The sequence below is a fragment of the Schistocerca serialis genome, chromosome 8 (genome assembly GCF_023864345.2).
Source record: "Schistocerca serialis cubense isolate TAMUIC-IGC-003099 chromosome 8, iqSchSeri2.2, whole genome shotgun sequence".
Classification (NCBI taxonomy): domain Eukaryota; kingdom Metazoa; phylum Arthropoda; class Insecta; order Orthoptera; family Acrididae; genus Schistocerca; species Schistocerca serialis.
The window spans coordinates 576,748,568-576,776,076 of record NC_064645.1 but is presented as its reverse complement, the minus strand read 5'-3'; the positions used below and the strand labels follow the sequence as shown (position 1 = coordinate 576,776,076).

At 37.4% G+C, this 27,509-nt stretch overlaps 1 protein-coding gene across 6 annotated transcripts in view; it reads left to right on the top strand.

Annotated features, from left to right (window-relative positions):
* The window catches only part of LOC126416070 (far upstream element-binding protein 1), a 76,895-nt gene that overhangs the window by 14,829 nt on the left and 34,557 nt on the right, over positions 1 to 27,509 (top strand). The window contains exons 5-13 of one of the 6 annotated variants that reach the window (XM_050083550.1): positions 2,286 to 2,391; positions 2,674 to 2,844; positions 3,115 to 3,162; positions 3,297 to 3,410; positions 4,191 to 4,400; positions 5,951 to 6,167; positions 15,287 to 15,444; positions 20,001 to 20,062; positions 20,172 to 20,257. In XM_050083550.1, coding sequence (XP_049939507.1) covers positions 2,286 to 2,391; positions 2,674 to 2,844; positions 3,115 to 3,162; positions 3,297 to 3,410; positions 4,191 to 4,400; positions 5,951 to 6,167; positions 15,287 to 15,444; positions 20,001 to 20,062; positions 20,172 to 20,257 — 1,172 coding nt within the window. Of the gene's footprint in view, positions 1 to 2,285; positions 2,392 to 2,673; positions 2,845 to 3,114; positions 3,163 to 3,296; positions 3,411 to 4,190; positions 4,401 to 5,950; positions 6,168 to 15,286; positions 15,445 to 19,982; positions 20,063 to 20,156; positions 20,258 to 27,509 lie in introns of all 6 variants that reach the window. The other 5 variants (XM_050083549.1, XM_050083548.1, XM_050083547.1 and 2 more) reach the window with 5 other exon arrangements.

Genomic DNA, 27,509 nt, shown 5'->3' with positions numbered 1-27,509 from the left:
CTCAAACTTGCAGTAGTTTTGTGTATTCAGTACTGTTACGAAAATGTGTCGAAAAGAATGGGGCAAAAGCAGTGCTGAGATAAATGCATTGATGCAACCCTTAAACATTTCTAGTTGGCCAATGCAGCTATCGAAGCTAAAATGAATTTACCATTTGTTTTACCAGAAGGGAAAGTAGAATGGCAGTACAGACATCTCTAAATTTGAGCTGAATTTTTAAGGTTGGCAGAAATATCAGTGTATTACAATCGTAATGAAAGTAATAAATACTGTTTGCGAAAATAGAATGTTTAGTAATATATTGGTTATATAGCATGCCTCACGTTTGGCTCCAGTTTTCGAATACTTGATGGTATAATAGAAATGTCCAAAACTGGACATGACATCCTCAGAAAATTTCTAATCGGTGTGAAGTCCACGGATTTTATTTCATTTAGTTATTGAAGCTGAAATAGGTATGCCTCTGTATGCATTTTCACCCAAACATTTCAATTTTTCCTAATTATGTTCTTCATAATAATTTTTCTTGCCAACGATAACTTCAGCAGATACACTTCTGCAAGTATGTGCAGTGAGTTCCTGAAATTAATTTGGCAAAAGAACTTGCAGAAGTGAGCTTCAGCAAGTTTTTGTTCTTTAACATTTCAGAATGTGGTTGCAAAAGTTACTTGCTACTGTACACTATACTTTTCTTATAGTACTCATCATTAATGGTAAAAAGGAAGTGTAAAGTGTTACACAAAGGAGCAAGACATTTAGTGTTCCCTCCCTCTCTCCCTCTCTCCCTTTCTCCCTCTCTCCCTTTCTCCCTCTCTCCCTTTCTCCCTCTCTCCCTTTCTCCCTCTCTCCCTTTCTCCCTCTCTCCCTTTCTCCCTCTCTCCCTTTCTCCCTCTCTCCCTTTCTCCCTCTCTCCCTTTCTCCCTCTCTCCCTTTCTCCCTCTCTCCCTTTCTCCCTCTCTCCCTTTCTCCCTCTCTCCCTTTCTCCCTCTCTCCCTTTCTCCCTCTCTCCCTTTCTCCCTCTCTCCCTTTCTCCCTCTCTCCCTTTCTCCCTCTCTCCCTTTCTCCCTCTCTCCCTTTCTCCCTCTCTCCCTTTCTCCCTCTCTCCCTTTCTCCCTCTCTCCCTTTCTCCCTCTCTCCCTTTCTCCCTCTCTCCCTTTCTCCCTCTCTCCCTTTCTCCCTCTCTCCCTTTCTCCCTCTCTCCCTTTCTCCCTCTCTCCCTTTCTCCCTCTCTCCCTTTCTCCCTCTCTCCCTTTCTCCCTCTCTCCCTTTCTCCCTCTCTCCCTTTCTCCCTCTCTCCCTTTCTCCCTCTCTCTCTCTCTCTCTCTCTCTCTCTCTCTCTCTCTCTCTCTCTCTCTCTGTGTGTGTGTCTGTGTAAGACTAGCAGCTGAAGTATGATGTGTAGGGCTGACGTAAGAATCATGCAGTGCATATCCAGTGAAGTAAACAGTTGTATTAGTGGAAGTACATATTTCTAAATTGCTAGGGAAACAGTGCCATTATAACAATGAAATTGGTGATATAGATCAGTTTGCAACAAAATATTCTAGTGCGTAAGGAGGCTGCATTGTTACAGTTAGTTCACACAATCACTAGGCATGGCCTTTATTGTTCAGTGAAGTTACATTCAGTGCATCAGTTTCAAAGTTATTAGCATAACTTTTATGGACATGTCAGTGTTTTCAAACATTTGCAAATGAATTACTGCTATACATATGATTCAAATGACAACTTATGTCAACAGTGAAACATCCCTAATTGCTGCCTGTGAATGGTATTTTTTGTGGCTAGCATGTTGTCTATGAAAACAGTGTTGTTCAGCAAGTGTGCAGTGAAGAAAGGAAAAGTCGTAACTAGAGACATTGATTTATTGCTGACTTCACATCTGGGCCAAGAAATTGATGATGAATTAACAATTGCTGTTGATTGTTAGTAATTTGACCTAATATTTTTGTTAATGAACAGCCCAACACTCTAGCACTTCAGAATTGGATTTTGATTTGCTACTAACTTGTCTAAGTTGGCTCCCATTACTTAAAAATATCGTGAAGGCAGTTGGAGGGCATTTTACTTGGTGTCAGAAATATTTCTTAAGTTCATTGTAGCTTAAATGGCACTTAAATTGTTCACTATTGCAGGATGTGCTGTAATGTCATTTGCAAAATGTTTGTCAATGGTGCGTAATTGTGCTGTATTCTTCCAGTCGTAATTAGAATTAACATTAAAAATATCCATTTTAAGTTCCCCACTTGTTGTGTCCTAGTAATTTCCTATTTTCTTTCCTATAGTCGTGCGAAGGAGCTGATCATGAATATTGTCCAACAACGCAGTAGAACTGAAGGAACTGGTTCTGGTATGGGTGATATGAACATGGGCTCATCAAACCATGCACATGTAAGTGATAAATCAAATTTAAAACAAAACACCACTTGTAACCAGGAAACATAGATTTATAATTTCATACTTTCTGCACTTTGCTGAAACAAGAGGAACATTTTTGAGGTCTCTTTAATTTTATGCCAAACTTACTTTCACCATTCATATAAAGTAAACTTACTCTATTAATTGTGAGCAAAATTTAAATTTTCATTTGAAGAAACAAGCTTGTAGAAATATTTTGAGAGAGTGAGAGAGGGTAGGGTAGTAGAAACTGGGGAAGACTATCATGTTGTACAGGTGGAGATCATGGTACCTGGTCCAAAAGTAGGACTGATTATTGGGAAAGGCGGTGAAACAATCAAGCAGCTACAAGAAAAATCTGGTGCTAAGATGGTGGTCATCCAAGATGGCCCTGCTCAGGAGCAGGAAAAACCACTGCGAATCAGTGGAGATCCTCAGAAGGTGGAGGTGAGCATTGCAAGAGTTGACTTGTTTAAAAATAGTTGGTGTGATGTTCACTGCTGTGAGATGTGTATTATTATCTTCAAATTGTTGCTTTTATTTTTATGTATAAGAACTATCAGAATGATGTTCCATACTGCAGAGCATGGAGTGCTTGAATTTAATCACTGCTGGATTTTATTACTTCAAATCATGATTAGAATTCTTTAAAAAATAAGATTCAAAATACAGCTGAATTTTGAAGACTCGGTGTTACATGAATTGGTTTCATTTCAGTATGCGAAGCAGTTGGTGTATGACTTGATTGCTGAGAAAGAGATGCAGGTAAGCATGTCAAGTTGCAGATTCGGACAGTGTTTGATATATCAGTAGTTTTTCTACTGGAATCACTGAGAAATGTCGTAAGAAATAAATTGTTTGTGAAGCACTGAGTGACTTGCAAGTGATTGACATGTCAGCAGGCATTCAGCCGCGGGGGCGGAGGGCAGCGTGGGGGTCAGGGGGGCAACCACAACTACGATGAATATGGTGGAGCTGGTGGGGGTGGTGAAGCAGGCGGAGACACAGCTGAGGTTAGTTTTGCCTTCACTTTGTCGAACCCTTAGTGTCCTTACTTAGAAGGCCTTTTCACAACCTGTGGATATGTGCCTCTTTTCAAATTGGTGTTACCAGCATCATAGGAGACCTAAATTTGTTCCTTGTTCTGCATTTATTTGGAGACCTCATTTTAATAATGTTCACATGGTTACAAGTGGTGCTTGTTGCTGGACATGGTTTTGAATGTGAAGAGGCCTCCTAATTCTTAATTTTCCATTATTCTTTAAAATTGTATTGTAATTTTGGGTGATAAGATTCAGGAGATATTTAAAGGACACTCATTAAGACAGTCTCTTGGAAGCATGCATCAGTTGGTTTAAGCACAATTCAATATGCTATCCCCAAGCGTCTGTATTTGTGTCGGTGCTAAATTTTGTGACATAATAAATGGTGTGCAAAAGTTTACTTATTGAAGTTCCCCAGCATGTGCAACACATTGCATCAGTACATTATTGTAACTTGAATTACATCAGACCTGGATGTTTTCTTTACTTTGACTATCCAAACCAACTGATGAAATGCTTCTTGAGGACTGAGCAGCTTGGTAGTGATTTTTGCGTTGTTTCCAGACACAAATATTCTTTAATTTCGAAGAATAAATAGTCCTGAATCATTAAATCACCTGCTGCATGTACTTGGATACTTGGGAATTTATAATGAAATCTGCATGGTTGGATTGAACTAACTCTTTTGATTAGTGAATTTAAAGCATTCAAGTAGTTCTGTATTGAAGGTTTGTTGATGTCTATTTTCAGGTTGCAGTGCCAAAGGCAGCAGTAGGTGTTGTTATTGGGAAGGGGGGAGATATGATCAAGAAGATCCAGAATGAAACGGGGGCTCGTGTGCAGTTTCAGCATCAGGGCCGTGACGAAAACCCTGGAGAGAGAAAGTGCCTATTAACAGGCAAACCTCACCAGGTGGAACAAGCTCGTAGAAGGATAGAGGATCTCATTGAGAGTGTCATGGTGAGAAGTTTCCTTCCGCTTCTGTCGTGTCTGTCAATATAGGCTGATTTGCATATTAGTACTGTGGCTTACCACTATGCTACCACTGCACCTATGCCACCCTTTAGGGACATATATTCATATTTGGCTCTGCATGTTGCTCTCTTCCCCATTTTCTTGGGATTTACTTATTGTCTTAACCTAAATTAATACATAAGATATCCATCTACAGTTTCAACATATAGGGCTCTAAATCGCTGCTACATGCGTCTAGTTCTTTAGAGAAATGATAAAGTAAATTTCAGCTTAGTAACATAGGACTTCTGCTCCATGAATTACAGTTAGCACAATGTTCTACATAAATTAATGTAATGCACTAATTCATGAAATTCTTAATTGGCTATTAATATTGGGCAGAGGCAAATTCCTACTTAACGCAGTAGTTTCTGTTGATGGAACGAATTTTTGAAATTGCGCATGTGATGAAAATGAAAAGCACAGCTTCAGACAATTGAGGTTTCTCTCTCTCTCTCTCTCTCTCTCTCTCTCTCTCTCTCTCTCTCTCTCTCTCTCTCGACATAACTGTTCTTAGTTATTGCTTCTGTTTTGTCTTCTCTATTTACCTTAGTGGGGAAAGTCCATGAAAAGTAGCTGATGTTAAGTCTGTCCTTGGATTAGTAGCAATGCAGCTGGATCTGATAAAAATTAGGTTTTGGTAGTTTTCCCTTCAGATTGCAGTTCTTGAATATGTATGACATAGAGGTTTAACATTAAAAATAATGAATTGACGGTTTATTCAGAATATAACACTTAGCTGTCTTGATGCAGGTAAACATTTGGAGAGATTGATACAAACTAAAATTGCTCTTTTCATACCGAAAACAGCCAATATCCTTCCTCAGTCATGTCTTTACTGGTTCCTTCATGCTTTTCTAGTTGGTAGTTCCTTTGCATTGCAGTACTTGTGAGCTGTGGTTGTGGAGCTTTTTTTGGCAGCCTTATTTCAAATACAAAAGGGTGGTATAGATTTGAGGTGCTGTTGATCTAATCCTTGGCAGGGCATAGTTGGATAATTTCCTTGTAGGATGCGAATAACATTCAATGCTCACAAACAGTTTATTTCTTCTGTGTGTTTTAATTTTTAATAAACGGTTCTTAGTATAATAAAGTTAGTTTATTGCTATAAATAAGTGGTAATGTAAGAAGTTTCTCATCAACATAGGGAATAATGTGCGGTGCTAATTAGTCTACATTAATGTAAGAACAGACGTGGAAGCTCATTAAATGCTTATATATATATATATGCCTATTTTGGCAATGACAGTGTCGGTATACTCATCTTAGAGAGCAATTTCTTACTGTTAAAACAGCATGTGCTATATCGTTTTTAAAGTGCAAAATTCAATAAGATAATCCAAATCTCTGTGAAGAGTTCAGTTAAAATGTTGGCGTAATGCCTGTGGTTATGCTAATTTAGGTATGTATATCTGCCACAACAGGAGCCATAGCTTTTCTTTTGAGTTTACAAATCCACTTTTAGCATCATATTGACAAAATATGTGTGATTACAGCGTCGTGACAATGAGATGGGTCGCGGGCGGGGCCGAGGTGGTCCAGGTGGTGGGGGCGGACCACCTTATGACAGAATGGGCATGCGAGGGGGGGGTGATTTCAACAGTGGTGGTGGCTGGGATCGAAGACCTGGTGGGATGCAGCAAGGACAAATGGATAAACAAGAGGCTACATTCAGTATACCTGCTGCAAAGTGTGGTATTGTGATAGGTAGAGGTGAGTGAAGTATTTCTTTTAATACCTATAAGAAATTGGTTTGTCTTAAATTTTAGTTTTTTTAGGGTACTGGTGTAATTTGAAATACTAGACTGTGTTTGCAAGTCATACAAGAAATAACTGTTAACTTGTTAAGCATAAGGAATGGAAGCAACAGGATGTGGGAAATGAAACTGTAAAACAGTGTGCAGTGAACTTGACATTCAGCTTTTTGGTTGTCGTCTAGTCAGTAATAGTTAACATTTGCACTTATGAACAATGATACGTATTTCAGTATCAAAGGGAATGCTTATCTGGAGGCAAAATGACTTGCCAGTAATTGGTTTAAGAAGGTGGATTCAAAGTACAGCCATCTCACGCGCGCAACATCTGCGTGCACACGTAGACAAAAATTGTCGGTAAGCCCTATCATCTCCAGATTGAAGCTGGACCAGTGCTGCCTCTGACCTCTGTCCTTTAGTCCTTTATATTGCTGTCTCACACCCCTAAGTCTGAGTGATCTGCGTGTCCTTAACCCCTTCCTGTCTCTCCTCGTTAATTACGTAATTATGAGAGTTAAAACTGTTCTTTGTGTTTGCATGTATGTCTACTTAAAATTTCACCTGCTGGAGATACTGGCAAGTCGTCTTGTTACAAACATGAACATTTTCTCAGGTCGGTTTCTCCTTCTATTGCAAGAGGAATGATTTTCACATGCAGATTAGGTAACTTTGGGAAGAGAATCGCTGTTTTTGTTGGTCCAAATATTTTTCAAATGATTTTTCTTCCTAGGACTTGAAGATTGTTTAGTACTGAACTACAAATTACACATTCACTTGCATAAAGATATTCTGGTTTTACTACTGTGTTGTAGGGCTGTATCTTCAAATTTTCAGACAGACACCTTTTGTTGTAGACATTCCTAGTTATTCCATAAGCTTCCTCCATGTTATATACTCTTTCTTCTATAGTGAATTTTTCTAAGCCATTTTCTTGGATAATTTCTCCCAAATATTTAAATTTGATTACCCTCTTTATCTGGCCAATATCTTTTGCTATGGATTCTGGAGCATTTTTAATATTTGTCATATTTTTTTTTTCTACAGATATTCTTAAACCTGCTTTGTTGACTGTTTCTTCTAAGAGATTGATTTGTATTCCAGCATTTGTTAGATTTTCAGAAAGAATGGCAAAATCTGCAAATGCTAAACAGTGAATTTCAATACCTTTGTTTTTAGTTCCCAGTTTTGATTGGTGATTGCTTCTCTTCTTTTAGTTTTTGTTTCCATTCTCTACTATTTTCTGTAGTACACAGTTAGAGAGGAGTGGAGACAGGCCATCACCTTGTCTTAACCTGTTTTTATGTTCAATGCCTTAGATATTTCACCCTGTAACTTCACTTTTGATTTGGTGTCTGTGAGTGTTTCACGAATAAGGTTTGTGCTAATTTAGATTTGATGCCAAATTCTCTGATCACTTCATCTAGTGTTACCCTATCAACTGAATCAAATGGCTTTTTAAAATCTATAGATGTTGCAACTATATCTTTGGAGTTTGTAAGTCTTTGGCGAATTATAGACTTAAGGTTGAAAATTTGTTGGGAGCAAGATTTGCCCTTTCTAAATCCACTCTGATACTCTCCCAGTTGGCTATCAAGTGGTGTTTCTACCTTGTTCAGTAGTATTGTTGAAAATATTTTATAACCCACTGGCAACAAAGATATACCTCTGTAGTTATTTACATTTTGCTTATCACCTTTCTTGTGCAAGGGGTGGATGAGAGCCACTTTCCAGTCTTCTGGTATCTTTTGTTTCCCATATTTCTTCAAACATGAGCTGAAGGTTAGCTATAAGTTTTGGTTGAGACCATTTAATAAGTTCAGCTGTAATTGAGTGTTCTCCACTGGCTTGCTTGTTTTTTTAGGGTACTTACTACTTTTTTCATTTCTTCAGCTGTAGGTGGTGGATCTGCTTCTGTATTTTCATGGGGATCTGAAAATTCTAGTTTATAGTTTGGTTCTTCACAGTACAATAATTTTTCAAAGTACTTTCTTAGTATTTCACAATTCTGGCTGTTGCATAGACCTACTTTACCATTTTCATCTGTGAAGCAAATGCTTGGAGCTTGGTAGCCCTTTAGATGACTTTTAAACATCTTATAGAAATTCTGGAAGTTATTTTTTACAAAATTGTTTTGTATGTCAAGAAGTTGTAATTGCTCAAAAGATCTTTTAGCAGTCTTTAATTCTTGCTGTTTCTTTCCTTTGCATTCTAAATGAATCAAGGTGTTCAGGCTTCCCAGAACATTTCCATTTCTTCCACTGCTTTGTTCTTTCTGTAACTGCTTCTTCACAGATTTCATTCCACCTGACTTTCTTCTTCATTTTGTTGTTCCAAATACATTTTTTGCTGCGCTTTTGATTTCTTTAGATATTTCTTCCCATTTCCCTCCTTTAATTTCTTCCTGAAAATTTATTACCTATTTGGTGATGTTGAGCCTGCCTGTATTAATTGAATTTTTGCTGTCTCTTGGTTGTTATTGGAAAAAAGATTGTTTAATCTTAGTCAGGTAATGATCAGAATCAAATTCCTTGTTTCTTGCTATTTTTACATTCATGATTTCTTTAAAATTGCATTTAGAAATATCCACGTGATCTAACTGAAACTTCTCTAGTGTTGGATTTGGAGAGATCCATGTTTTTGTCTTTTTTGTAATTTTTTGAAGGAGGTTGACATTACCTTCAACTGAAATGTTCTACAAAGACTCATTAGTCTTGTGCCATTTTTGTTTGTTCTTTTATGGGCTGGATAATATCCTATTTTTTGAAATGATTTTTCCCTCCCTATTTGTGCATTAAAATCCCCTATTAGTATAACAACATTTGATTTTGGAATTTTTGATATTTCTTCTTCTAGAAGTTACCAGAATGCTTCCACTTTACTTGGATTTTTCTTATGTCGTCATTGATTGGACCATGACAGTTAACAATGGTATACTGTTTATTTTTGCATTTAACTGTGAGAAGAGAGTCTTTCAAGCATGTAAAAGTTCTTATGGAATGATGTCATTTTTCTTCAGTTACGCTGTATACTAGCTAACCATGATCAGCTGATCATCAGTTTTTGACAACGGAGCAAAGAACGTCCTTTTATGAAGTCTCTGATTTTCCTCTCAAGCAGTGTGATTTGTACATTAGTAATTGTAATACTTCTATTGAGTACCTGATATTGCACTTCCTGTACACTTAGGAACGGAGAATTCTTCTAATAACAGCTTAAACACATTACTTCAAAGTTATCGGTATTTAGATTGAGAGATCAGCCCATAGATTTACTGCCTTTGTGCAAATATAGGCCACATGCAAATAGTGGATGCAGCTGAACTTTTGACACAATATTACAGGAGAAAAGTAAATCTTAAATATAGGCCCCACTACTTAATTCAAAAATAACTTCAATTAGACAGTATTTTTGAGTTCTCTCTCGTTGTCCTTTTTCAATGCTAGCATAACTAGTGTAACTATTAAGTTGGCAGAATAGAAAGGTATGCTAAATTGTAGCTTCATCTGCTCTGCTGCTAGATGGCAGGCTGTCTAAACTCGACACGTGTGTTGTGATACTACTGGATTTATTGGGAGGTGTGGTGATGACTAATTCAAGGAATAGTGTTATGCAAGTTGAAGATGAGTGAAAAGTTAAGTGACAGTGGGAAAGGAGCATATTAGTTATGTGGAAAAATTTCAGATTTATCAGCCATACAGAGGAATATGGAAAGTGGAAAGATGGACCCAGATACGATGTTGTTGAAAAATACTTTTGTCGGTGGTGTGCAGCTGAGCTGAAATTCATAAGTACTTCGAAAGGTTGGTGTGCATTTTGAGGCAAAAAGTGCAAATATCCAGAGGACTTCCTTGACTTTTTACTTCAAAGTAGGAAATGTGGATAAACTGTTATGATTGAAATGATTCAAATTGAAGGCTGCAAAATAGCACGTAGTAGAAACATTGCCTGTAGAATTTAAAGTTTTGTGTGGAAAACAGTTTATTATTTTTTCAGTGGTACGTAATCAGACTAAGATGTGAAAATTGTAATTTACTCTCCCACATAAGGAATGTAGACCAAATTGCTGGTATATTTTGATATGCCAACTAGCACTGTGGTACATAGTGTGCAAATACGAACATTGCTGAAAAGCAACAGTGCATAGTTACGTTAAACATTATGGCTGATGTTTGAAAATTGCCACTGCATATGGTTTTAATTGGAACACCCTCCCCAAGGGAGAAAGCTTCCCACCTGTTATCACAATAAGAGCTTGTGATGGGTGGCAAAGGAACTGGTCTTAGGTAGAATTTCAGCTGTTTGGAATAAGTGGGGTGGGCTCTTCTTTGCTCAAAATCCGTGCTTATGTTGGAGAATTTTCATGGGCACACTGGTGATTGAGTGAAACTGAATCTGAAAGAAGGAAACTGACTTAGCCTATTTGCAACGTGCTTGTTGAGAAGTGTGCCATTGGATTTTGGCTGCTTGATAGTCAGTATTGGAAGAACTTTGTGTTAAGTTCTAAATAACCGAAATCTCTAATCATTTTGTTGGGGCTGGGGATATCCTTATTTATGATTGACTCTGAGCAGCATTCTGGATCATCTAGCAAGGGTGAAGATTCAGGTGCTCTTGATGCTGATAAGTGATTGTGCTTAATTTGGGTAAACTGATACTTGAGTAAACTGGATGCACTATACTCCAGTAAATTGGATGCACTATGTAATGTTTCAATGTCTTCTGATTTAATGTGCTTGTAGTTCTATATTTTTGGCAAAAACAATAAAGTTTGTTACTGGTAATCTATTCAATGTTACTTGAATTTTGACTCCAATCTTTGTAAATTAGATTTGATTACAATTCTTAGTTTGTGTAGTCACAATGTGTGGAAATGCTTCATGCTTCATGCTTCTTGTGGGCAGTTGAAATACATATTTGCAACTGCTAAAAATGAGAAAGTGTATGACATCTCCAGATGTAAGTGGAAATAGGACAAAAATGCCACAACTGACGTTTGCAATTTGATAAAATTGAGTACTTGAAGTAGAAGATACACATCTTTAGAAATAGGAAAAGACTTCCAATTACCTTTAATATTAAATTTGACTTACACAGTAACTACTACATATTTTGTAGGAAAGAGTAGAATTGTTGAACACGTATCAGATTTAAACCACAAAAAATTCAAATGTATTTAACACTTGTGTGTTGTTATGGAATTTTGTTATGTGTCTGCTTCTGTTTACAAGCACATATTGAACACGCTGCCATCTGCCACCTATGGTTGGCTGTTGGCTGCAGTGAAACAGCTGTTGGTACAGACTGAGACCATTTGATTTATATCGAAACATCAACTTGCATTAGGTGCCGTCCCATGGCTTTTAAGAAAGTGACCAAGTGGTGCAAACAAGCTGACACAGTTTTGCGAAGCAGTCAGTTCTCTTTAAGGACAGCTACTGTTTTAGGTTTTTCAACCTACAAGATACGTGTACATTTAATTTTGAAAGTGACGATTGACCTGAGTGCAGAAAATCTTGATTGTAGGCTGCATCATCATTTTTCAAACCAAAATCCAGGAAAAAAGTGTGGCGTGTATTTGTACAAGAATGGTATGCAGATAAGTTCATTGGCCTCTCATCAGTGTTTGATGGGAGCACTGAGTCTCAACCATTGACCTTACATAAATGAAACTAAGCTCTTTGCCATTGATTAGTGTGTCTCGAGTAGTAACAAATTACAACTTCATCCTGTGCATTAGACATAAGATGCTGGTTAGGGAACGAGTTGCTGAGCACATATCTCCTAATGACGTATTATTAAATTGGAACATGAGTAAATGCTGATACCATTGGAGAGGGATATTCAGTGATTTCACGTTTACATTTGATTTAATATTCTGTTTTGCAGTAACTTAACAGTTCCCAAAAAGCAGCAAATTACCATGCTCCTAAATGTTGCATAGTTTTTCCTTTTTTTAATTGCTTTTCTGTTTGCTGTGTACTTTACCTGAGTTTTCTCTAAAAGGCATACCAGTAAAAAGGACATTCCCTGAATAGCAGAATAATTCAGTTGTTGGCCACACATTAGAGAAAGAAAACTTGCTAGCTTTCAGAATAAATCCTTTATCATGCCTGGCAATGTACATACTGCCCAAGATACCTCCCAACCCGCATTCTGTCGCATACCTGATCTGCACATTGTAGTCCATCTTCTGTGTCACTCCCAACCCCTTGCCACTGGTATCTTATACCAGGGGAAGACCCAGGTACAAAACCTCACACTCACCCATCACTTCCTATTCCATTCTGTCACAGGAGTAGCCTATTTCATTAGGCAGGGCCACCTATGAAATGAGCCATGGCATACCAACTCTGCCACAATCACTGTACAGCTTTCTGTGTTGGTATGACAATAAACTGTCAGCCAGAGTGAATGGCCACTGCCAGACTGGTAAAGAGCAAAGTTGACCATCCATTGTCACAACATGCTGGAGTTCAATGGCTGCTTAACACTAGACCTTTCAGTCCTCCCCTTCATCATCAGCTTTTCTGAATTAGACAAACTTGCAACACATCCTTCACTCATAACCCTCCTGGCCTCAGTCTACATTAATTCACTGTCCCCACAAGCTGTACCCAACAGTTTCCCCTTGCTCTGTTCTGTGAACTCCTTCCAGTTCATGCTTCCACGTCACCTTCATTGTGTGCCACACCCCACCTGCTCACAGACCGATGTATTCCCCCTCCCTTGCTGCATTCCAAGGCAGCAAACTGGCTACATTCCTCCAACTCACTGGCTATTAATTCCCAACCCCTCTGCCTTCCCCCTTTCCCCTCTGCCCATCCCAGCTCTACTCCACCTGCCAAAATAAGTTACCAAGTTTTCTTCCTCGTGCGTGTGCGCACCTCATGACGACTCAGTGGGTGAGTGGTCACCTTTACTCATAAATTATTTATGTAGAACAAACACTAGTAACACCACCTGTTTGTCATAAATCTTCATTTTCCCTTGTCAGTATTAACTATTTTTTCTGTTGTAACGATCACTTAGTTTGGCTGCAAGGATTTTAGTAATTATTGTGGGAGGAAACACTTCCGTGATTCACTGCTTGTGATTAGCATGTGACAAATGGAACATCATATGAATCCTTGAGGATATCAGTCATTAGTAATTAGCCCCTGTGTAGTTCCTAATATCTTTGTGCTTACATGGCTGTGTCATTGCTTATGAAGGACTTTGATACAAGGAAAGGCTGGACATGTACCCGGGGGTGATGAATTCAGATTACTGTCGGACCATCCTGATCGGAAGACCATGGTTTCCTAAATAACTTAAAACGGATTCTGGGAGGATTGGTTTGAAAAATGACTAGCTGAATTTCCTTCCACATTGTTTTGTTTCTAATACCCTTGTCATTGACAAGGTGTTAAACAATAATCTTTTTCTTTTGGAACTGGAGAGAAGGCAAGTTAGATGCACTGAACTGTGATGTCCTGTAGTTAGACAATTTTTTAATGAACAGTCATTTGACTGTATTATTGATTATTTAATTACAACCCAGGATTTGCCTTATTTGATTGAGTTCGTCAATAACATATATTGCTGGACATCCAGCTTACAATTCTTCATACTTAGTGGGTAAAAACTTTGGTGTTGCTAACATGTATTAAGTTGTTAATCTTGAGCAGTTGTGACTATTCGTGTCGCCAATTTGTCAGAAGATAAACTGAGTCAGGATGTAGTATGTTTGTAAATAAAAGTAAAGCTTAACTATGAGTTACTGAAATGTCGTGTTGTGACACACTTGAACGTAAGGTGCATGTGTAAAGAATTAGAGGAAAACAAACTTTGCCATTGATCATCTTTGTGGTGTGTGTGTGTGTGTGTGTGTGTGTGTGTGTGTGTGTGTGTGTGTGTGTGCACGCGCGCGCGCAATGAAAGTTGCTAGTTAATGTTGTAGTTTGTATGAAGCAAAAACTGGGTATAAGAAACTAGTGTGAGAAATTCTGCGGCATGTACAGGTGTTTCAGAATTTTTGCTCAATCCTCCAGCATACCTTGAACTCCTATTTTTGTATTACGTGCCATTTTTCATGGCTTGAGAATACTGCACAGTAAAATAGTTGATGTACTTCCATCTTAAACCCCCTTTCTTTTGAGCAGGAATTGAAAACAAAAATGAGAGGAAAGGTTTAATTAAAGATAGTGTACAAAAACACACTTCCGATTTTTGTTGTAACTATGTTAATAATTTTAACTTGGTGTTCTGAACTATGCAATAAGCATTGTTTAGTAATTAGTGGTGTGTGGTAGCTGCAGTTGTCAAATGGAGTGTAAAACTGTCTGATGACAATATAGTGCCATCCAGTGCTCCAGTTGCATTGAACTCTTGTTTGGATAATTGTATATTAACCAAAGTGAAAACTAAAAGTTAAATTGACTATATTTGAAACTACTACTCACAGGATAGTTACTTTTGTAAGTACAAGGGATGAACCACTGATATGATAGTTATTATAGTTGCAGTCAGTATTGGGAAGGTAACATCTTGTCTCATTGACCTGAACATCTGTAGTAATTAGACAGGACTGAGCTCCATGGAAAATTGGAGACTTTTAACTGATTGATTGCGTGTAGGAATGAGATTAGTAGTGTTGGTTCCAGTGAGGAATTTTATTTAGACATACACAAGCATAGTTCTCGTGTATTCTTCCATTGTTTATTTCTCGACAATCCACGTCACCAAATTCCTTACAAGAGGACATCAGAAATATGTCTCAAGTAGTTAAAATGATTGCAGGATCAGTAGTTGTTTCCAGAATTTGTGCATTTAAATCTGAAAGCCTTTATAATTTTTTGTTAGCTTCTTTGAATGTTTTGGTAATAATGAGTTGGAAATAAATAACATAACTTTATTGTCAGAAATAAATGCTTGTTTTTGAATATTAGGTTATAATGCAAGTACATTTAAATGCTGCTTTTGTCTATAAACTTGTTTGGAAGTAGGCCTATTTAGTTCCTTTATTTTCACTGGGTTTAGTTATCAATTTACTGAACTCTGTCAGAAGTTAAGATTTGTTCAGATAGCTGAATTTTTCAGGTGGTGAGACAATCAAACAAATCAACCAGCAGTCGGGGGCACATTGTGAGTTGGACAGGCGACCGCCCCCTAATCCTGCTGAAAAAGTGTTTGTGATACGTGGGACGCCAGACCAAATAGAACAGGCGAAGAGAATCATTAGTGAAAAGATTGGAATGGTAAGATCTACTTTCATAACATTTAGTTTCGTATAAAAATAAGATATAGAATTATTATCCAGGCACTGAGTGTTGGCTAAGGAAATGTGATCTTTTGTGTTGCTAGACACTGTGAAGTAAAATAAGTTGCTTGCCAGCTTGAAGCGTGGAATAGTTAGTTTTGTACACATGGTACAAATTGAATTGAGTGTTTTGTTCAGATAAAGAAAAACTAGTGTGCCATTAAGATTTACGAACAAATTAATAGAAATGGTGCTTGCTTGATGTGTGTAGATACTGTTACCAAATGAGACTAACTTCAGTATACATTTACTTTAACAATTACCCTTGTGAAAAAATGAGCATCAATTGATGGAAACTTTGAGAAAGTGCTGGAGTAGGTATTTGAAGTGTGATGAGCTTTTGACACATAGGGATGAAGTACTTAATGATAGCTATTTTGGAGAAAATGCAAGAATTAATTTCTGATATTGTGCCACAATCTATTGTGATTGAAATGTGGCTTTCTTTTAATGTTTGAAACAGTAATCAAAGCAGTGATTGGTGCTGCATCAAGTGTCTGGCAGAGAAGAAAATTATAATTTTCAGAATATCAGAAATGTTCCGCACCAGCAGCATGGCAGAACAATGAAATGTCCTCTTACTTAAAAAGCTTTCTTTAGGGAATACATATGACTGCAAGGAGTTACGCCAATGTGGATGATGAGATACTTACCGCACTAATTATTGTGAATCAAACAATGGAAAAGGCATAATAGAACGACAATATTGTGAACAGGATGGAATACTACTCACCATATAGTGGAGATACTAAGTCACAGACAGGCACGACAAAAAGACTGTCAAACAAGTAAGCTTTTGGCCAAAAAGGTCGTCATTGAAATTGTGCGTGCAGCCCTTCCTGCCTAGTGTGCAGATTGGTAACAACAAAGCAATATTTGTCGAGTGTAGTGCATAGATTTGTAGTGCACACACGGGAATTTTATGCACATAAACCACACAAAAAATTTCACATTAGCTTTTTGAATAGCTTGTAGTTCTTATAGACAGCTTAACTGTTGGAGACGTAATTCTTACAAAGAAGACTGGCAGAGGAAATAAAATTGTGCCAGTGTTTGTAACTTCAGAGACTTGCACCAATTGGGACTTCAATCTGTTGAAGTGAGATTTCTTGTGCATATGTGATTTTATTAAAATTCTTGTAACACAGTTCTTATAACTGGTGAAAACTGCACATTTTGCAAACTGTGAAATGGATCCTTGTTCATTCTCCATTGTTCTCACAAAAATGCAGTGTACGTTGAATGCAGTAAACGTATTTCTTACACCAGTCACAGCTGACAAAAAATTAATGCATTGAAGCACCTCACAGTAATTACTGCTTTTATTTAGACAGTAAAAATGGTCCTGGACATTGTTCAGCATACTGTGCTACATACCAGGTTTACTGCACCAAATTTCAAAAAAATGGCAGGGCAAACTGATACACACAAACAGAAGTTTAAGGATACCGTTCTGTTGACCTGAAATTACGAGAGCTATTGGAAGTTACACTGACTGAAAAAAAAAATTGGAAACTGAATTACAGTAGTTGTTTGGATGGAATTACTGTAGTTATTCTGGATGGAATCTGTCAACAGCCTTTTCACTGTCCACAAAAACGAGGCAGCATTATGGCCAGGCCAAGAGTTCAACAAAAACAATGAATTATTTTCTGTAACAGATGGGAAGACATTAAGAATGAAATGTTGAAAATTCTTTCCTATTTTTCCTGATTTTTTTTTATGTTCTTTCCCAGATTTTTGCAGTTTTTTTTTTTTATTTTGGTGCTAATTGACCTTGAAGTTGCTGAAGACAAATACAAAGATAGAGGAACAGTAATCCACACATATATGCCACTGACATTACCATGTACATCACAGCATTCATTGATTGCACAAGTGACTTTTTTTTTTTTGCCCCAAAGACAAATCACAATTTGCATGCAGTTCTGCCAGGAAAACTAACTTATTAGCATTACACACAGCAGCTGTGGGAATAACAGCGAGCTTTGTCTTCAAATGAATTTCTTTGTGCATAATATTGCATATTACAGTGTATCCTTTACATGTTTACTTGAAGTAAACTTGTAATTTTATTATGTACTGTTCTGTATGATCGCCTAAACCTGTTCAAGGCTAGAGCAGCCTAGAAATAAGAAATTCTCATCTCTTGCAATTTGGTGGGGCCAGTCTCCTAGATATCCATCAGTAATGGTGCATTCTCTCTCATGAACGATTCCAAATCTTTCAAATTCTTTTTTTCCTTTTTTACCATTGGTTTCATTTTGACATGCATTTCATGTTACAAATTCCTTGAATTTATACAATTCCCGTTTACATTTTACAGAACAGAACCACACTAACACACAGCTTAATCCAAAGCATTTTCTCCCATGTTTGTTCAACAAAAAGCTCAGTTTTTTGTCACTGAAAGTTACTGCAATAAATGTTTTGTTTAGGCTAGCAGGGTGTTCTTTTTCCAGGCTCAAATTTGCACAACTACCTTCGATCGAACCACAATTCATGAATCATCAGAATTATTTCCTATTTCTTCCACAGTCAGGTGAAATGTCATCATTCAAATGAATGTCCAAGGAATTAACTAGCAAATAATTTATACGGTTAATCAGCAGAAGTAGGCGATGTTTACTGGATACTATGTTTTTGGTATTAAGCTTTGCAAGATTGAGAATCTCATTTGGATTCCAAATTACAGTGAAACTCCAGAAACTGCACAAGGGTAGATGTTATTAGTGATTATCAACATTAAATGAGATATAAACTCTGGCAAATAATTTCACTAACAGATGTTTGGGCACAATGAACAAAAACTTAAATTCGCGTTAGAAATTAAGATTGTCATGTTATCTGTTTATCGATGTGCTGTTGACCGAGGCTGTGTGTGTCTGCTGTGTTGCACACGCACAGTGCGCTACAGCCATGGTAGTAATTACTATTAAAAACAGTCTTGATCACGATTTATTTAACAAGGTGACCGGTTTCGACCACTACTGTGGTCATCTTCAGACCATTGAGTAGGAACCTCATTCTGTTGGAGTATCAGTACTGATTTCAGTAGTGATTCTCCAACAGAAAGAGGTTCCTACTCAATGGTCTGAAGATGACCACAGTAGTGGTCGAAACCGGTCACCTTGTTAAATAAATCGTGATCAAGACTGTTTTTAATAGTAATTATTTATAAGACATTGATCACTGCTGTTCCCGTAATGCATTCAAAAGTAAGCCATGGTAGTGTTGTACATTTCTCCATTCACCTGGTGGTCTTCGCATTTGGCATTTTTGAACTCTTAATGCAGTTCTTCTTAACAGTTGTAAAATTTTGACTGCTTTCCTTTTGCTGTATTTTTCCAGGGGACTTTTTATGTGTTGAGTTTGACCCTTCCCTTGTTAGATCATTTTGCAAGGAACAGATGGATAGTCTAAAAGTTGGGAGTTTTTGTTGTGGCTTTGATTCTGTTTGATAGTTTCTCCATACTTCCATAGTTTAAAGTATCCGAGGAACTAAACCTCTCATATGAGTTAATTTGTTTAGGTACTTCGGCATCTCTTTGTGCTTAAAGATTCTCAGTCCTGCCACTGGACCTCTAGCGGTCACACTGTAGCCTTTTTTATGTGATACAATGAGGAGGATGCTCACAAACATTTGAATTATGCCTTCAGTAGCAATTAGTTTTTCAGAGCTGATCCAATATGAAAGGAAAAATTCTGTAATATATATAGATTACTGTAATTATGGCCTTGCTGTGCAGTATAAAAACAGAAAAACCTCATAACATGTTTTCACAAGATTGAGAATATCACTATTTGGTCACAGCACATGGTAAACATGTTTTTTTACTGAAAGAGTGCTTCATTTTTCATTCCTGAAATTCAAGACCTGACAGTTAATTCTATGCAAGGAAAGGTTAAGCCCGAGGAGCGTACAGGAAGTCTACCCATTAACCTTGGATATGATCATCATTATATCGTACAAATCATCACATAACATAATTAGAGTTGTGCAGCCTTTTAATTTTGTTTTTGTCCTTTCTGTTCAGAAAGCCTGCCCAAAACTAAAATGCAGGTAGTTATTAAAATAATTATTCTGCTTGAGTTTATATTGTAGATGTCTTCAAGTTATGCAGATATTTTGCTAGTTATTTAGTATTAGATTAACAATAGGTTTTTATTAATCATTTAGATTGTGGGTAATTTAAACAGATGTGGCAGCATTAATACATTACATATCTAACTATAGCTTGTTCCAAATTCGATTCCTATTGTCAGCAGTTTGGAAGTTAGATTAAAACCTTTATTTGGTATGGACTGACCATAAAGTGTCCTCATTCTATTCATTTATATTACTTACACAGTTGAGTGTATTCTAGAACCTTTGCTGTAGTGTTAGAAATTTAAAATTAATAATGTTATTTGTTTTTTTATTTTGCTTGTATACTGTAAAGTCTTGCACGACAACATTAAACTATTTCGAGACAGCCGATTTATTTGTTTCAGCCACCTGGTCCTGGCGGTGCGCCCCCAACGCAGTACCCCATTGGTCAAGGCCCACCTGGAGGGTAAGTTATGAAAATATAAAGAGCATAGTTATGTACTTACAATATCTTTAATCTAATAAGGTGGTGATTTAAGCCTAAAAAGAACTATTGGTAGGATGTATTATTCCAGGCAAGGCCCTCCCCAACACTTCGCCCCGCAAGGATGGGGCGGAGGCTATCAGCCATGGCAGAATCAGCAACATCCCACTGATCCAAGTAAGTGAAACGTATGTTACAATCTACATTACATATTTGTCATTGCAAAATGACAAATGGCTGAATTTTAATATGTATATTGCTTTGGAAGAATTTGACATTTAAAAATATGTAGATTATGTTCATGACATAAAATTGAGCAGTGGACAGGACTGGTACTTGTATTTCCTTGGATATAGAATTTTGTAGAAAAATTTCATTATGTATTGGGCAAAGTAGGATGATATGAAAATGGTTCAGCTTTTCCATAAGCTACATGATGAGTCTAAATGTTGAATAATTTAGTTAAATTTTCAGTCGCTAACATGGTAATATTTATTTCTGTGGTTTGAGGTCAATTAGTTGGCTAAGTTGATGATACCAGTGAAAATTCTTGTGTGCATAGAATAAGAGAATACAAGTGGTTTACTTTATTGGATTGTATGCAAGTTAGTTGTATTGAATACTGAATGGTACACACACACTGGTTTTAAAAAATAATATTAAGTATGAACCCAGTGATGTGCTGCACCTTCGTTAGGTGGTTATCACTAGAAGGTTTAGCAGCCAGAGACACTTGTCGTTCTGTGTGTGTGTGTGTGTGTGTGTGTGTGTGTGTGTGTGTGTGTGTGTGTGTGTGTGTGTAATTTAGGACTTTCGGCGGAGACAGTCTTTGTCGCATGTTTTTGACTCTGCATCTCCACTATATGGTGAGTAGCAATCTAGCCTTTTCATAATATGACATTCCATTCTGGATTTTCCATTGGAGGTTTGTCTTTAATTTTTTCTGTGTTGTAGAGTTACATATTTTAATGTTATTAAATGCAACTAACATCTTACTGATATGGGGAGAACCTCAACTGATTTGACTTCTATTTGGTAATTTGCTTGTGTACAACCTAAAATGAGACGCAAAGTATCTTAACACCTTCCATTTTTTAGAAAGCCATCCTCAAATTTCGTGATGCACAATCTCCTCAAAATTGACGAGGTTGATAGATGATTAAAAATTGAGCATTTTCATCACATATAGGGTGTGCAGTCCTCTATTCTCCTATGACCAGTGTAAAGAAACTTGTTACACAGCTGTCCCAGTTTGCACGCACAGAGTAATGAAAGCATCACTGGCATGTTGGCATAGTGACAGATGCATTAGGCTGGGGAGCAGGAAACCTGTGTTAGATTCCACAGCAAATTATGCAGTTCATTTGTACTTTTTGCACATTTATTTTTAGGAATAGTAGGGTTCATAAGTTAAGCAAACAAATAAGAAATACGGTAGGCAAGTAAATTTCTCTAACGGCTTTGATTATTAAAGAATTAAATGTTGAGCCCGTATCTCGTGGTCGTGCGGTAGCGTTCTCGCTTCCCATGCCCGGGTTCCCGGGTTCGATTCCCGGCGGGGTCAGGGATTTTCTCTGCCTCGTGATGGCTGTGTGTTGTGTGATGTCCTTAGGTTAGTTAGGTTTAAGTAGTTCTAAGTTCTAGGGGACTGATGACCATAGATGTTAAGTCCCATAGTGCTCAGAGCCAATTAAATGTTGAAGCCTCATGGTATGAAAACCATATCGAGTAAGACTGGTGCAAATTTAATAATGAGGCACCACAGCTGTGTGAGCTTCTTTAGTCAAGTGTGGTGCAGAATTTTATTCTGAGGCTTCAAAATTGCAATGCCCTTAAACCCAGTCGGAATTGGCCAATCACGTGGATGCAGTCACGATTCATAACATAATTAATGCTGGACTGTTAGCACTAATTTTTCAGGCAATGTTAATGTGTCTGGCAATTGTCAAAATTACTTCTCTAAAAACAAATATTTGAAACGTTACCAAAGTTACTTGTTGGTTCTTCAGATGAAACAGCATAATTGCTCAAAGATTGTATTTTAGATGTTCTTGATGCCTTGAGTAAATTTGCTTTGAGTGTTCATGGCCAAATACATCCATGCAGTTGTTCAAAGGAAAATGGAGATATGGAACATAGAGTGAAAAAAGTTGTAGAGGTCACCAGGATAAAATTTTAGTTCTTTACCAGCCAGTCATTTCAGAAATTTATTTGCATACTTTCTCATTATTCATTATTGTTTTACTTGCCATATAAATCATCCTATTCCCACAAAATTTGATATGGAAGAAATATAGTTAAGAAAACCGCAGAATTAATTTTGAAAACGAATTTTTTTTCCATTCCTGGCCAAATACCTTGGTCACTATGCTAGCAGTCCTTCTGCTCACCAGCTTGGGCTTATGGATACATAAGCAACAGTCATAACATTTTCTTTTTTAATTTCTATGAAGTTTTTGGACCCTTTATATTATGATAAATGTTCAGATTTCAATTATTTATTGATCACGTTGATTCAGTTGTGTGTGCTGAGCTTTAGAGGTGCTTTTCGCAAAAAATGGAAGGTGTTAAGCTAAAATATCGAGTCTTACAATGTAGGTTGTGCACAAGCAACCTGCAAGTGAGCTGAATCAGTTGGCCATGTATGAGGGCTTCCACTTATGAGGGGTGTGGTGGACTGGTGGGACATTCACACTGGGTGGGTAGTGTCAGTTAGAACCTTTTTCCCACTGTCCAGAATTTTGTTCGGTGTGTTATCTAAATTGGTTAAGGTTATGAATACCAGTGTTGTTCTTTTGAAAAGCATTACTGATTTCCTTCCACAATGTGAGGTTGGTCTGTCAGAATCCTCCCTACAAACTGAAGTGTATTGGTAAATTGTCCATTTCCTGAGTAGTTGTTAAGTAATTCTGTTTCCTAAATAGTTGATTTCTGGTCTGTTCAAAGGACTTGCAGTGTGTTCAAAGCCACTATGTTGTGATATGCTGATGAATTCTGTCAGTGAACAGCAATAGGTATATAATTCAGTGTTGCATTTTTTCAACAAAATCTCCATTCAAAATGTTTGATTCAATTACAATGTTTCGTTTTTTGCCATATCCATTCCTCTGCATGCCATACTGCCATACTTGCACAATAGTGGTGATACAGTGATTAGAAGACATCTAAAAAGTGACATTGTGGGAACTGTTTCTCACTGGTAGTTGAACATGTTGAAATGTCTTGAAGCATTGTGTATACTCTTTTGTTTCAAGTAAAAGAATCTACTAATGTTAAATAGGTAAATAGTTGCTTTAAGAGCTATTAAGTCCCACAGAATTAAATATATGGTGGATTACTGGGTGCCAAAAACTGAGAATTCGGTTGTTGAAATTTCAGCCTTAAACATTTTTCAACATTTGCTTCAAGAATGGTTTGTCGAAGTCTATTGATACACAAGTTTTTTACGTGCTGTTGCTGTATGTTCAAAAAAAAAAAAATTGAGGATTGACTTCAATTTAATGCACATACATTTAAAATTTCTGTCAAGAGAATTTGATGGAGCTCCCTGTGCAGCCATGACTGTCATGTTTTGTTGCATCTGTTGTTCAGAAGGTCTTGATTTGACTATATAAATTCAACAATAATGTTAGAGGCCACGTTCTGCTCCTCAAGGATAAGTATGGGGATACAGTGTTCCTCTCTAATGATTGTTTAACTTGTGTCTCACAGCTGTAGTGCCAGCACATAAAATTTTGCCCACTGGGCTTTGTAAGTAGTCAATAGGCAGCATATTGCTCACATACACACTTGTGCTGGTCATACTGCATCCTGGCCATTCAGATTAGTCAGTAGCACACACGTGGTTGTTGGTGCTTAAAGGTTTGACACTTTATATGATTTTGATACAGTTGCATTGTTACCGAATTTGTCTAGATACAATCTTCATGTGAAATAAGACAGAAACATAACACATATACATTTCTTTACTGCTCCAAACAAGCACTTTCACCTACTCCCTTGTCAAACAATAGGGTTTTTCCTTTCCAGAATCACTTACCAAAGCATGTGCATCATAACAAATCCATGCCGTTGTAATACCTGTAAGTCAGCAGAGTGCAATTTTGTAAATCAGTCATTTTTAATTTCGTTTCCAATGGTGCAACTAAAAATTGTGTGCTAGATAATTTAAATCCTTATCTCAAAATTAACAGATCTGCACAGTTCAGTGGTAACAACAAAATAAATTAGTAGGTATTTTAATGAAAAGATGTTCAAAAAATTTCCCAAACCAAGCTGCCTAAAAGGGGCTGTGTTCCAATGGCCTAACAAGGCCAATATATTAAAATAGGGGTACCTTGTGGATAGCAGACTGCTTTGCCTGCTTTTTGATGGGGAAGATGCAGGTGTCATGTGTTTTCATTCATGCCAAATTAGAAGATTTCTCATAAAATGCAGTATTTGAAGTTGTCTGGCCTTTCAGTACTAGTTTATTTTGGCATGCTGTGAGGAAATTTTTGACATTATAATTCTTATGCGAGTGTGAATGGGTAGCTTGTAGAGTTTCTTTATTCCATATTACATTATACTTCTCTGTGAACTTCATTTCTGAAAATCGTGTCCTTGGGCATGTTGGGCTAGTTCACAATGCAAGCTCAATAGGTTTTTACAATTCACTGATCTTTGACAGTTCTTTATCTCCAGCCAAGAAATGATTGTTGCTGCATCATTGTTTTGGTAAAGCCACCCTGTCTCTCAGAATAAATATTAAAAATTCTATGTGTTGACTTATTCTTTGACAATTAGCTTTTGCCCCTTACTTCTATAGTAAGTATTTTGTGGGCCTGGACATACTATGCCATATGTACAGTGCAGATGGAAGTGTGATGGAATTTCATGAAAAATTTTTTAATGTCTATTTGGTTTTCATAGTGGGAAAACTACAAGCATTATTGTTCGTTCTTCAGGAAGACCTGTTTCTCTGCAGTTACTTACAGAAAGTGATTTTACAAATTCTGATGAAAACACAGGTCCAAAGAATAAGAGACTGAAATGTGGTTTATATACTTCATGAAATTCTTTTATTTGCTAGTAAAAAATATAAATCCTGAGATAGTTTAGACTGAGCAGCAGGGGGGGATAGTTTAGACTGAGCATGCAGTCTGTGAGCCATCGGTAAAAAACATATGATTGTTGCCAGGATGTTATTGTTATGGTAATGGGAACAAAAGTCACAAAATTTCATGAAATGTGCAATTTAACGAGTAAAAGTACATGAATAGAAGCAAAAAGTATGAGGTCTATCCAGGACGTAAGTACCACTTCGTTCTATCGCCAACTGCAGCACTAGTGTCACAGTTCTCCACCTTCACCCTCATCTCTCTTGTTTGTTGTCTTTTCAGCTGATGCCATTACAGCAGGATTGTGCTGTTTGCATTTGTTAGTGATTGTTCAGTCTTTGATAGTCTCTTGAGTCTGTCAACTGTGAAGTGCATTCTGTTCTATGGTTTTTTTTTTTTAAGCAAAGAATGCTAAGCCAGCCGAGATTAATTGTAAACGTGTAGAGATTTATGGTGGTCTGACTGCTGGAATGAGGAGGAGGGGGTGAGACATTTCAGTGGCCAACAAGCCAATGTTCATGGTGCATGGAGTGTTTGGCCTTCTATTGTCAATGATGACTTAGTAGAGAAAGTTAATGAGAAAATTTTAAAAAACAGACAATTCACAAAAATAGTTCTTCTTGATGAATTTCCACAAATTTCAAAAACTGTCTTGCATGCATCACAAATTGCCAAAATTGTTACAAGTTATTCTTGATGGATTCCGAAAATGCTTCTGGATGTACACAAAATGAATTGACTTTGCAGTGCTTTGACATTTCTTATCCAATGCCGTGATGAGGTTGATGAATTCTTAACCAGAATTGTGAGTGGTGATGACTTTGGTTTGTCTTGTCACTTCAGAATCGAGACAAGCCAGTGGAGTGGAGGCACTCACTATCCCTCAAAAACTAAAGTGTGCAATTTAAAGCAAAAGGTATGCAATGCTTACTCAAGGCATTGTGTTGCTTCATAACAGTGCACGTCCCCATTCTGCTGATGTCACTCGAAACCTCATTCAGCAGTTCGGTTGGGAGCAGTTGGATCACCTCTGTACAGTATCGATCTTACACGTTTTTTTACCATTTGTTCTTGAACTAGAAATGTGATTTTTGGGGAAAGGTGCTCTAATAGTGATTATGCAAAAAGGTGTTCAGCAGTGGCCATATTCACTAGTGGCATCACTCTACTAAGAAGAGGGCAGAGAAAAGGTGGTTTCTCGCTGTGACAAATGGCTGAACGACGATGGCAACCATATGGGAAAAGGTTTTAGAAATGCTCTTTCTAGAAAAATGTTTTTGTCCAAAGTGGTATATACTTAATGGACACGACTCGTGCTGTTGAAGCTAATGGGAAGGAATCCTGTTTTCAGTAGGAGTTTTTGAGCTGTTTTGGTGCAATGGCAATAAGTCGCAACTTTTGACGAGAAGACCACTGTTAGCAGTGCAGACCAATGGTGACATACCTACTTCCACTGCATAATTTTTGACAGGCAGTCAGCTATAGTAATTAATAAACAAATAGCAATACTTAACGTCCACAAATATTCTGTATGTATCTGTGATAATCATGTAAGCAATGAGTCACACTGCCCTATTTCTTTGACCCAGAACTAGTGTTGGAGCTGACAGAAATGATCTCTCTGATTTGTTCTTCCAGTAATCCTTGATTGTTTCTCTATCTTCTTGGTATGGCTCATAAATGGAGACCAGCCTGGTGGGGCAATGTCTGTTAATGGCTTCTTTTGTCAACATTTCACCTCACAGAGGTTAAAATTCTTATTGTTTCTTGTGAAGTAACTTTTCACCTGGTCATGGAAATGTAGTAAGACTGAAATGAGTATGGCATAGAGGAAGCCTTGTTATTGTATTTGTTTGTCGATATGGTGTGTGCATATTTTGACTAGTACAGCTGTAAAAGTTCCATTGATTCTGCCTTGCCCATGCGAGGTTCAATTTTTGCCAGAGGAGAGTATGTTTTCTTCCTTTGCATTATTGGAGCATCATTAACATAACATAGTAGTATGGTTTATCGTCCATTACTACTATTGTTGAATTCCGGGGAATACTTCATAGCAACAAGTTAGAAAACCATTCAGCAAAACAGTGGTGTTCATTTCTTCATGGTGTAATCCTGCTCTTTGGAATGGAATAGAAAGAATGTTTCAGAGGAAGCCATGAGACAAACCAGCATGAAGGACAGTCGTTCTGCTACCTTGCTACCTTCCTGTGTGCGCTTCTCGGCTCCTTTGCCTGTGCAATGTGTCCAGACTTCTCAGCAGCATTAACTTAAATTTTGTCAAACAATATGCTCCTCATAGTGTATGGGAACTGGCATCTCCAGGCAACTAT